Raw genomic sequence first — 11,928 nt, forward strand, 5'->3', positions numbered from 1 at the left:
AGCTCACCATCTGTTGAGACAGAGCGGCTAACTCTCCTAGCCTGCATGTAAAACCCTATACTGTATCTTTCCGATTGAGATCGTATCTCGTCATGAGAAGCTGTTTCTACCTCTCTCAGATCTAATCTTTTTGTTGTGTTTGTTTCTTTATTTGTTTCATCTCAGGGAGCGAAGGGTTCCCCCGGCTCCTACGGACCCTCAGGAAACACAGGGGAGAAGGGACTTCAGGGTACGACGTCACAAACATATACCGTTGTTTATACTCGGGATCGGTAGAAGTATCTCTCAGGCGTCAGTTCAGGAACGCAGATCCACCGTTCGAACTCAACCTCAGCTGTTTCAACTGTGTTCTAACTGAATAGAGTTGGAGATACTTCTTTCTTTGTAAAACACAATAGAGTAGAAGCTTCGGCCACAGGCGGAGCCGGTGTAGGTTTCGGTGGAAGGTGGTGTAAACTTGTTGGTTCTGTATGTAACTTTTCCAGGTAAGGTGGGTCCCCGTATCGACCTTCCTGGGTCCACAGGACTGAGGGGGGAGCAGGGTATCGATGGGAATGGAGGTGAGTCATGGAGGCTACTTTGGACATGAACACCATAATGCATGTCTGTCAAATATTCTCACAATGTCGCATTATTTCAGCATGACAGGTTGCCGCTGCAGGTATAGTCACTGATCTTACATTCCTGTGAAGCACATTGTCTTGCACCTGTGTATTCATGTGGGATATAAAAACATTCTACGGAGTTACGATGTCGAATGGGCTAGAAGAAAATATGAAGGAAAGCAGAAATATTGCTCTATTTAAAAAAAGGTTTAACGGAATGATTTTTGTTAACTACCAAAATGAGGAAAGGGAAGGTTGTTAATCTTCTGGATACTAAGATGTGGTTTTCTTTGTCTTTTTCTTTTGTATTACATTGTGGATACTGATGTTTGTTATTTATTTATTTTGTGTTGTTTCAGTATTAAGAATGGAAAACTATTAGTACTGTTGATACTTCTGAATTAATTAACTGGATTATATAATTGAAGTATAATTGTTCTCACTTTGAGAGTGAGGGAGAGGGGTAGGACATGATAAGCTTAGTCTTCATCCTACTCCCTTTCCAACATTGATAGGCCTGTACTCTTCATATTAGTTATTAGTTAGTTAAGTTTTGGATCCAGGCCTATAAGTAGTCTGTCCTCTCCTCTGTCTCTCCCTACAGGTGGCAAGGGCTTCCAAGGCCAGGGGGGAGACAGGGGCGGCTCTGGTTTCAATGGCATCCACGGTATGAAGGGAGGACATGGTGATCCTGGCACCGGAGGACTTCCAGGTATGAGACCGACCGCCCGACTAATGGCTTCATAACGCATTATAAGGCTTGTGATGGGAAACTGCATTATAATGTCCTATATCACTGTATAACAATCCAAAAAGCAATTATCAGCCATTTTCCTAAGCCTGCTGAAAAAAAACGGAGTCAAACGCAACATTATGATGTGTGCATTATAAGGGCATCGTACACAGAGATAATTCAGTGGCAACATATATCGTGACGTTAGAATTATAAGGTTCTATCACCATTTTTGTCCAAATTGAGTTTTTTACATAATCTGATCCATTAGGTGTTTATTAATGCCTGTGTGGTGTTATTTTTTAAACTTTGACATTTTTGAGTTAGTAATTCATAAAATACAAAGGTTCCATCTCACAAAACATAATGGAATGTAAAAACTTTGACGCTCAATATCTCTGAACTACCCTAGACGGAGATAGCTCACGATATGCCTATAATGAACGCTTGTAATGTGCATGTATGCTTTACTGATTTTTTAGGGCATTGAGGCCGTTGTGAGACTGTTTGTGATGGTTTGTGTTTGTGTTGTTTGTGTCGGTCCGATAACCGTATGGTCTGCGGTCGCTCTGCGGTTGTTTCCTCCAGGTTCTGACGGGCAGCAGGGGTCTCCTGGCAACCAGGGTCAGAAGGGCTTACCTGGGATACCTGGGGAGTCGGGGACCCATGGAGGACCAGGCTACCCAGGGCAGATAGGTACTGCGTGCCAAAATACACACACACACACCCACCCACACACGTAGGAGCACATACACACCCACCCCCCCCCCACACACACGCAGACACACACACACACACATGCACACACACACACACACACACCCACACACGTAGGAGCACATACACACCCACCCACCCCCCACACACTCACACACACACACACACACACACAGTATGTCATTTAGATCAGCGGTTTCCAACCTTTTTGGACTCGAGGCTAACACTTAAAAATCTCTAAAGCATTCACGGCCCACACAGGCGTTTTACGCACACGTACAATTTTTGGGGTGTCTCATCATTATTCTTATTGGATATTTCATCATACAATCATCATACATACAGTGCAGTAGGCCTAGTAGGGTACTATCACACTGATGATGCATTTTTTTGATGATGATGCATACACTACCATGAATTTTCTTTTTTTTTATTAAAACGTTTTTGGCGGCCCACTTGCAGTACCCTTGCGGACCACCAGAGGGCCGTGGCCCATAGATTGGGAATCGCTGATTTAGATTAACCACTATGCTTAACTGATCTGTTGCTCTGCTCTGCAGGTTTCCCTGGCCTGAAGGGAATATTCGGATTGGATGGATTGAAGGGTCAGAAGGGCCTGTTCGGAGTCCCAGGTATTCCTCATATCTAGTGTCCATGGCGATAATCCCATATCCCCCAGAGATAGCACTTGATCATGTGATCCCATTAGCGATAGCATGTACACCGATGACTTCAACGCTTCATTTCCGGAGTGCACATACTCTAAATATGATTATTCGTACTTGAGACCATGGCAATGTTACACAGTGGGGATGGTCCCTCATGAATACTCTACAACCGTCATCATTTTACCCGTCTTCATACTTGACATGCATGGTCAAAATCTGGGGTGAGCTGAGGTCCAGATGACGTCCAGATGTCTGGGGGTTCTCGTATGGCTTCCCCTGGTCGTCACCTCAGCTCACAGGTGTAAAAAGTGCAATAGAAATGTGCAATAATTATATTCTAAGTGCCTATTTATATATTTTTACAGTATTATAACGCCACTGACCTCATGTCTTTTAGCTTGCTTTTATAGTTGTTTTTATTTTCTTAAGAAGATTGTTGTTTTTATTTGCACTTATGACACCACGGACCTAATTGTCTCTTAGCTTGTTTTATAGCATTTTCGCTTTTTAATTTGTCTATTGTCTCGACAATATTTGTCGTTTTTCTTTTTTTGCACCTTCAGAAGAACCACTACAATTTCATTGTATAGGAAACTGTACAAGGACAATAAAGTATATTCTATTCTATTCTCACACGGCCGCGCCTTTCCTTTCCTTCCCTGCCAGGCCAGGACGCCTTCGGCCGTGCAGGGGACCCAGGCGTGACGGGAGAGAGGGGAGAGATAGGCGTCCCCAGCACAGAGGTCGGGACACCAGGCACATTGGGTTTGAAAGGCCCCGAAGGACCACCAGGTCAGCCGCCGCTCTAGAGGGCGCTACGCTTCGCCCACTGTGTCTTTCTAACAATGTTTGGAGGATATTTTAGTTTTAGGATCTAAATCGTGACGTTAGAATTATAAGGTTCTATCTAAATTTTGGTCAAAATTGAGTTTTTTACATAATCTGATCCATTAGGTGTTTATTAATGCCTGTGTGGTGTTATTTTTAAAATGTTGAAATTTTTGAGTTAGTAATGAATAAAAATACAAAGGTTCCATCTCACAAAACATAATGGAATGTAAAAACTTTGACGCTCAATATCTCTGAACTGCCCTAAACGGAGATAGAACCGTATAATTCTAAGATAGAACCTTATCATTCTAAGATAGAACCTTATCATTCTAAGCTCACGATTAAACACACCCTGTGGGGGCGATCGGCCCACTGTGTCTTTCTAACAATGTTCGGAGGATATTTTAGTTTTAGGATCTAAATGACATAACAAAACCCTACCACCCATCCCCCCAACTTTTTCCTCAGGTGACCTGGGCCAGACGGGACCCCCAGGGTTCCAGGGCCTCCCAGGGGCGGAGGGGACCCCAGGCGGTTCGGGGCTGTCCGGAGACTCTGGCCACCCTGGACTTAAAGGATACCCAGGTGAGATACACATACATGAAGAAGAAGAACAGAAGCTTTAGCGTTTAGCATTTTAGCGTTACGCTAGCTGACTTCATCTGTTGTGAGACTCAGGTGAGGCTGGTGGAGGTAGAAATCGGAGGACGATTTGAGGATTTCTACCTCCGCCAGCCTCCACTGGTTGTACCTACGGTTGTCTCTCTAACCTGTGATGTGTCCTGTAGGTCACCCAGGGGCGAGGGGGGCTCCCGGCGAGCCCTCTCCGTTGGGAGAGAAAGGTGTTATCGGCCCGTACGGGTTCCCTGGATTCCCCGGGCAGCAAGGGTTCCAAGGCGACCAAGGGTCGACAGGGTTCAAAGGGCAGAGCGGAGTGTCTGGGAAGAGAGGTACGAACGCAAACACCCAGAGTGGCCATTCCAAAATGATCCGGGTTTCTTTCATTCGTCTAGTTTCGTCTAGTTTAGACGGTCTGTTTATTTATAGCATTTGCAGACAGTAAGCTTTGTTCAACAATGAATCTTTTTCGAATAGCTTTTCCACCACCCCCCCCCCCCCCTCTAAAATCGGCGGGTTCTTTTTGTCCTCAAGGTGGGAAAGGAGAGCAAGGGATGATGGGAATTCCTGGTCGGTCTGGTTTCCTAGGAGACAGAGGTCCTGTTGGCCCAAAAGGAGGCAGTGGACCCACAGGTAACGATGTCACCCCCCTTTCACTTTGATGATGTCACCCTGCACATAACCTGTACCAGGGGAGGCTGGCGGAAGTAGATGTCCAGATCCTGGGGAGGCTGGTGGAGGTAGAAATAGGAGGATGGTATATACCATTCCTCAATCCGTTCCATCCATTACAATGAGGCCCGCTCCCCGATTTCTACCTCCACCAGCCTGTGTGCACACACACACACACACACACACACACGCTCACACACACACACACACACACACACACACACACACACACGCTCACACACACACACACACACACACACACACACGCTCACACACACACTCACACACACACACACACACACACACATACACGCTCACACACACACACGCTCACACACGCACGCACACACACACACACACACACACGCTCACACACACACATGCTCACACACGCACGCAGACACACACACACACACACGCACACATGCTGACACACACACACACACACACACACATGCTGACACACACACACACACACACACACGCTCACACACACACACACACGCACGCACACAATCTGGCCCTCACCTGTCGGCTGTGTGACGTTCCTAGCTCTCGCCCACACGCTCACATGTTTGTGATGTCATCCTGTTCTTCTTCACCTACGTGTCGCCTGGTCTGACCCTGCAGGTTACCCCGGGCCCCAGGGTAACCAGGGTGCCACCCCCATCCCCTCCACACAGCCAGCAGACAGGGGTCACCCAGGGGCGCAAGGCATCAGGGGACCTGACGGGGTGCGAGGGGAGTCTGGACCAAAGGGACCCCCCGGAAATCCAGGTACAGTACCAGTTACACCGCCTCTGTGTTCTGATGTAATCCAAAACGTTCTATTTATAAGGTTCTATCTCCCAAAAAAATAAAAAATATGAGTTTTTTACATAATCTGATCCATTAGGTATTTATTAACGCCTGTGTGGTGTTATTTTTTTAAATGTTGACATTTTTTAGTTAGTAATTCATAAAGTACAAAGGTTCCATCTCACAAAACATAACGGAATGTAAAAACCTGGACGCTCAATATCTCTGAACTGCCCTAAACGGAGATAGAACCTTATAGCTCACGCTATGTTGACACACAGTACAAGTGTTTGTCTTGAGAAGCCCCTTTCTATTGTATTGATTATGAATCAAAAGTGTGCATGAAGTGGAAATACAACATATCTCCCTGAGGACTTTTACTGCTGATCATCCGTATCTGACTGTCCTCTCTCTGAGTGGTCTCTCTCTCCCTTTTGTTCTGCTGCTCCCTCGCCCCTACCCATAAGCCCTTGCCCTATTTCCCTCACTTCCTTCCTTGCCAGGGGAGGCTGCTGCTGGAGGCCTCCACCATTCCCCCAATGTACTCCATCCATGTTTCTTGTTGTGCGCCACACACCTGACCTCTGACCTCTGACCTCTTCACCCTCTCTGACTCCCTCCCCAGGGTTCTTGGGACCCCAGGGGCATAAGGGGATGCCAGGGGTGGGCGGCACACCAGGGACCCCCGGCTACCGCGGAGAGCTCGGACACAAGGGCCGCCCTGGGCTGCAGGGCCTGGAAGGTACACTGCAAAAATCAGCTCTCAAAAACAAGACAAAAAAGCAATAACATTAGGGAATATTACTTAAAATAAGCACAATTATCTGCTGACAGAACAAGAAACATTTGCCACAAAACACTTGCCACGATTTTCTTCAAACAAGTGAAATATATCTTAAAATGAGTGTAGTCCGACAAAAAACAATCATATATCACCTTGGTTTAAGATATTTAATCTTACTTAGATTTACTTTTTGCTGTGTATGAGGGATGGACCGGGGCAACGGGATTAGGGGAATCAGGGCTGGATTAAAGGATTAACAGAGGGATGCAGCGAGCTAGGTTCCACCACTGGGTTCTGGGCCATAGAGTCTGTTGAATGATCAGCTAAGGGGGGGGGGGGGGGGGGGTGAGATCAGAGGAGAGGGAGTGAGATCAGAGGAGAGGGAGTGTGAGATCAGAGGAGAGGGAGGGTGAGATCAGAGGAGAGGGAGTGAGAGATCAGAGGAGAGGGGAGTGAGAGATCAGAGGAGAGGGAGGGTGAGATCAGAGGAGGGGGAGTGTGAGATCAGAGGAGGGGGAGTGTGAGATCAGAGGAGGGGGAGTGTGAGATCAGAGGAGAGGGAGGGTGAGATCAGAGGGGGGGGAGTGTGAGATCAGAGGAGGGGGAGTGTGAGATCAGAGGAGAGGGGGAGTGTGAGATCAGAGGGGAGGGAGTGTGAGATCAGAGGAGAGGGAGGGTGAGATCAGAGGAGAGGGAGTGTGAGATCAGAGGAGAGGGAGTGAGAGATCAGAGGAGAGGGAGGGTGAGATCAGAGGAGAGGGAGTGTGAGATCAGAGGAGGGGAGGGTGAGATCAGAGGAGGGGGAGTGAGATCAGAGGAGGGGGAGGGTGAGATCAGAGGAGGGGGAGTGTGAGATCAGAGGAGGGGGAGGGTGAGATCAGAGGAGAGGGAGTGTGAGATCAGAGGAGGGGAGGGTGAGATCAGAGGAGGGGGGGAGTGTGAGATCAGAGGAGGGGGAGGGGAGTGTGAGATCAGAGGAGGGGGAGAGTGAGATCAGAGGAGGGGGAGGGGAGTGTGAGATCAGAGGAGGGGGAGTGTGAGATCAGAGGAGGGGGGAGTGTGAGATCAGAGGAGGGGGAGTGAGAGATCAGAGGAGAGGGAGGGAGAGATCAGAGGAGAGGGGAGTGAGATCAGAGGAGAGGGAGTGTGAGATCAGAGGAGAGGGAGTGTGAGATCAGAGGAGAGGGAGTGTGAGATCAGAGGAGAGGGAGTGTGAGATCAGAGGAGAGGGAGTGTGAGATCAGAGGAGTGGGAGTGTGAGATCAGAGGAGAGGGAGTGAGATCAGAGGAGGGGGGAGTGTGAGATCAGAGGAGAGGGAGTGTGAGATCAGAGGAGGGGAGGGTGAGATCAGAGGAGAGGGAGTGTGAGATCAGAGGAGAGGGAGGGTGAGATCAGAGGAGAGGGAGTGTGAGATCAGAGGAGAGGGGGGGGTGAGATCAGAGGAGAGGTAGTGCGAGATCAGAGGAGAGGGAGTGAGATCAGTTATGCCATGAGCTTTGTCTTGAAGTGGATGTAAGATTAAAGAAGTCTGACGATAACCTCAAACTACATTGTAAGCATTCCTTTCGCTGACAGAGTGAGATTAAATGAATAGAGTATGAATATATTCCGCAGAAAAGGTGGAAATCACACACAACACAACTGTTCACGAAAAGATTTATTTTATTTTAGAACGGGGGAAAAGACAATAGATAAATAAATAAGTCCAAGTTAGTTAAACCACCAGGCGCTGACAATAACTGTCTCTATCTGACCCACGTGTGTCCTCCTTCTAGGTCACCTTGGTAACCCAGGTATCCCAGGGTTACCGGGCATGGCGGGCCGCAGTGTGAGCGTGGGCTACCTGCTGGTGAAGCACAGCCAGGCAGACCTGACGCCCATGTGCCCCGTGGGCATGGCCAAGCTGTGGGACGGCTACAGTCTGCTGTACTTCGAGGGGCAGGAGAAGGCCCACAACCAGGACCTGGGTGAGTGACACACGTGACACAACCAAGACCTGGGTGAGGGAGACATGTGACACATGTCATGCAAGCCAACTATGTTGAAATGAAAATGTTCAAATAGAATGAGTATTCGGTTGTTAAGTTGTGACGTGTTTCCGGGTCCAAAGTTGGCTGAGGCGCTCTCTTCGAAATGCCTCAGTAATAATAATAATTCATTATATTTATATAGCGCTTTTCCGAGGCTCAAAGACGCTGACAATATGGGGAAACGGGAAAGTGCTGTGTCCCTTGTTGTATGAATAGATCCAAGTCTAAAAAACGATTGAACTGTCATTCTACCGCTGTAGTACACTGGTACTCTGGTGCTTTAGTACACTGGTACTCTGGTGCAGAGAATTTCTGGTTTGGACCCGGAAATGGCTAAACGTCATGTTTGACGTCAGACTTAACAACCGAATTGTATTATTAGATTATGCACTCGTTTATGAGTTTAGTTATGATATCTGTCAGGAGAAAGAAGCCTGACTAAAGACGACCATTTATTCACAGATATATATGAGATAACCTCATATGCTAGGCAAGGTAGGGGGTTGTTTGTATAGCACATTTCATACAACTGGGGCGACAAAGTGCTTTACATACAGCATTAAAACATATACATCAAGAGGAGAAAGGTAAACAGATAGTAAAATGTAAAATAAGTAAAATGATAGAATAGATATACAGTATATATATATACCGTACATAAAGATGAATAAAAAGACATGGATGGAAGTGTTAGTGTTTAATCATAACTGTTGCAAAACTTGAAGGTGTCTTGATGTTCTTGTTTGATTCAATGGTCTTTAACATGACATGCTATTGTTAAGCAGATAGCAGGGTTCCCACGGGTCCTTGAAATCCTTGAAAGTTTGTGAATTTGAGAAAAAAAAATCCAAAAGGCCTTAAAGGTTTTTGAAAATAGAGATGGGTCATTGACAATGCTTGAATTCCGCGCTCTCTCTCTCTCTCTCTCTCTCTCTCTCTCTCTCTCTCTCTCTCTCTCTCTCTCTCTCTCTCTCTCTCTCTCTCTCTCTCTCTCTCTCTCCCCCCCCCCCAAAAATAATAATATTCAAAAACAATGTTTTACGTAATTATAGAGACCATCTAGTCATGTTCAAGCCTCTACATTCAAAAGCCTCTCTTTTTAATTGTTCTCTGTGAGCGGATAGTTCCTATTATATACATTCTCATTTCGATCTGTCTCAAACTATGCCGTGTTGGGTCCTTGAATTTGAGGGAATTGAGTCTTGAAAGTCCTTGAAAAGTGCTTGAATGTGATGTTTCAGAAGGTGTGGGATGGAACCCTGAGATAGTCAGGTGACCATGTCTTGACGTAACCCTGGGTTACGTGGGTATAATAACCCTCTATGGTGGCTTGTTTGATTGGCAGGTCTGGCCGGCTCGTGCCTGCCTCGCTTCAGCACCATGCCCTTCCTCTACTGTAACCCTGGAGACGTGTGCTACTACGCCAGCCGCAACGACAAGTCCTTCTGGCTGTCCACGACCGCGCCCCTTCCCATGATGCCCGTGGAGGACGGGGAGATCAAGCCGTACATCAGCCGCTGCTCGGTGTGCGAGGCCCCCTCTGTCGCCATCGCCGTCCACAGCCAGGACATCACCATCCCACAATGCCCTGCGGGCTGGCGCAGCCTGTGGATTGGCTACTCGTTCCTCATGGTGGGTCTCCTCCTCCCGCTGCTTCCTGCTCACGACAGGTCCTCGTGACGTTAGAATTATATGGTTCTATCTCCGTTTTTGGTCAATTTTTATTTTTATTTTTACATAAGCTGATCCATTAGGTGTTTATTAATGCCTGTGTGGTGTTTGTTAGTAATTAATAAAATACTAAGGTTCCATCTCACAAAACATAATGGAATGTAAAAACTTTGACGCTCAATATCTCTGAACTCCCTAAACGGAGATAGAACCTTATCATTCTAAGATCACGAGGTCACTGACGGAGACCCATGAGACTAAACAACCATGAAACTAACCATGAGATTAAATAACCATGAAACTAACCATGAGATTAAATAACCATGAAACTAACCATGAGATTAAATAACCATGAAACTAACCATGAGATTAAACAACCATGAAACCAACCATGAGATTAAACAACCATGAAACTAACCATGAGATTCAGTTCACTGTTGCTGTATTTACTGTGTATGACCACTCATACCTCTCTCTCCCCCCCCCTCCCCCCTAACCCCTCAATCTATTATGCCCCTCGCTCACCCCTTTCTCTCTCATCCCCTCTCTCTCTTTCATCACTCTCACCCCTTTCTCTCACCCTCCTCTCTCTCATGCCCTCTCTTTCATAACTCTCTCATCCCTCTCTCTCTCTCATCCTCCTCTCTCTCACCCCCCCCTCTCTCTCATCCCCCCCTCCTCTTTCTCATCCTCCTCTCTCTCTCATCCCCCTCTCCTCTCTCTCATCCTCCTCTCTCTCATCCTCCTCTCTCTCTCATCCCCCCCTCCTCTCTCTCATCCCCCCCTCCTCTCTCTCATCCTCCTCTCTCTCTCATCCCCCTCCTCTCTCTCTCTCTCATCCTCCTCTTTCTCATCCTCCTCTCTCTCATCCCCCCCTCCTCTCTCTCTCATCCTCCTCTCTCTCTCATCCCCCCCTCCTCTCTCTCATCCTCCTCTCTCTTTTTCACCCCCCCCCCACCCCCCCTCTCTCTCTCATCCCCCTCCCTCGTCCCACAGCACACGGCAGCGGGGGACGAGGGCGGCGGTCAGTCCCTGTCTTCGCCCGGCTCCTGCCTGGAGGACTTCCGCACCACGCCCTTCATCGAGTGCAACGGCGCCAAGGGCACCTGCCACTACTTCGCCAACAAGCACAGCTTCTGGCTGACGTCCATCGAGCAGTCGTTCCAGACAGCCCCCGCCGCGGAGACCCTGAAGGCGGGCCAGCTGCTCTCACGCATCAGCCGCTGTCAGGTCTGCATGAAGAACCTGTGACCTGGCTGTGACCTGTGACCTGTGACCCTCCCCCCCCCCCGCCACCAAGTCACCCACCCCCACCCGAGACCCTGTGATGTCATTTTTTCATATGACAATGTCATATCCCGTATATCCCCCCCAAAACACAATCCAAGATAGCAGTTGCTCCTATGAACAGATCTAGGCTCAGCTTTCCCCCTTGCCAAACGTAGATCCGCGGCCCGGAGGCGTCTTCGTCGACCCGCATCGAAAACCCAAAACACTGGCGAAACCTCGGGACGGAGGGACGGTGGTTAGGCTTCGAGTGGAGAGCAAGTGTCCCCCCCCCCCCCCAACGAGAAGTTAACGAGAAGTTAACGATAAGCCCCATCATGAAGCAATCAACAGCAATACGAAATATAAATGTGTATTTTTCATTTTTGTTATGTTTGTTATATTTGAAATGGTGCTTACTCTCTCTAACTTATTACCTCAGCTATGTTACCAACCAACCAACCAACCATGTTTTAAATGATCACACCAAAAAAGAACCATACAGCTGAACAGAACCAAAGATGCTTGTGTGTA

General features: G+C 47.8%; 1 protein-coding gene across 1 annotated transcript in view; it reads left to right on the top strand.

Annotated features, from left to right (window-relative positions):
• Window positions 1-11,379, top strand: part of col4a2 (collagen, type IV, alpha 2) — a gene marked incomplete at both ends in the record, with an annotated part of 12,740 nt that extends 1,361 nt beyond the window's left edge. Inside the window, 14 exons of the mRNA XM_080537031.1 lie at window positions 166-229; window positions 486-560; window positions 1,210-1,317; window positions 1,927-2,034; window positions 2,616-2,687; window positions 3,390-3,515; window positions 4,023-4,139; window positions 4,343-4,504; window positions 4,707-4,805; window positions 5,475-5,621; window positions 6,268-6,384; window positions 8,203-8,394; window positions 9,803-10,089; window positions 11,125-11,379. Of these exons, the coding sequence (XP_080393157.1) occupies window positions 166-229; window positions 486-560; window positions 1,210-1,317; window positions 1,927-2,034; window positions 2,616-2,687; window positions 3,390-3,515; window positions 4,023-4,139; window positions 4,343-4,504; window positions 4,707-4,805; window positions 5,475-5,621; window positions 6,268-6,384; window positions 8,203-8,394; window positions 9,803-10,089; window positions 11,125-11,379 (1,929 nt within the window). The remainder of the gene's footprint in view (window positions 1-165; window positions 230-485; window positions 561-1,209; window positions 1,318-1,926; window positions 2,035-2,615; window positions 2,688-3,389; window positions 3,516-4,022; window positions 4,140-4,342; window positions 4,505-4,706; window positions 4,806-5,474; window positions 5,622-6,267; window positions 6,385-8,202; window positions 8,395-9,802; window positions 10,090-11,124) is intronic.
• Between the last annotated feature and the right edge of the window lie 549 nt (window positions 11,380-11,928).

This window comes from Nansenia antarctica (assembly GCF_963989245.1).
Source record: "Nansenia antarctica genome assembly, chromosome: 7".
Classification (NCBI taxonomy): Eukaryota; Metazoa; Chordata; class Actinopteri; order Argentiniformes; family Microstomatidae; genus Nansenia; species Nansenia antarctica.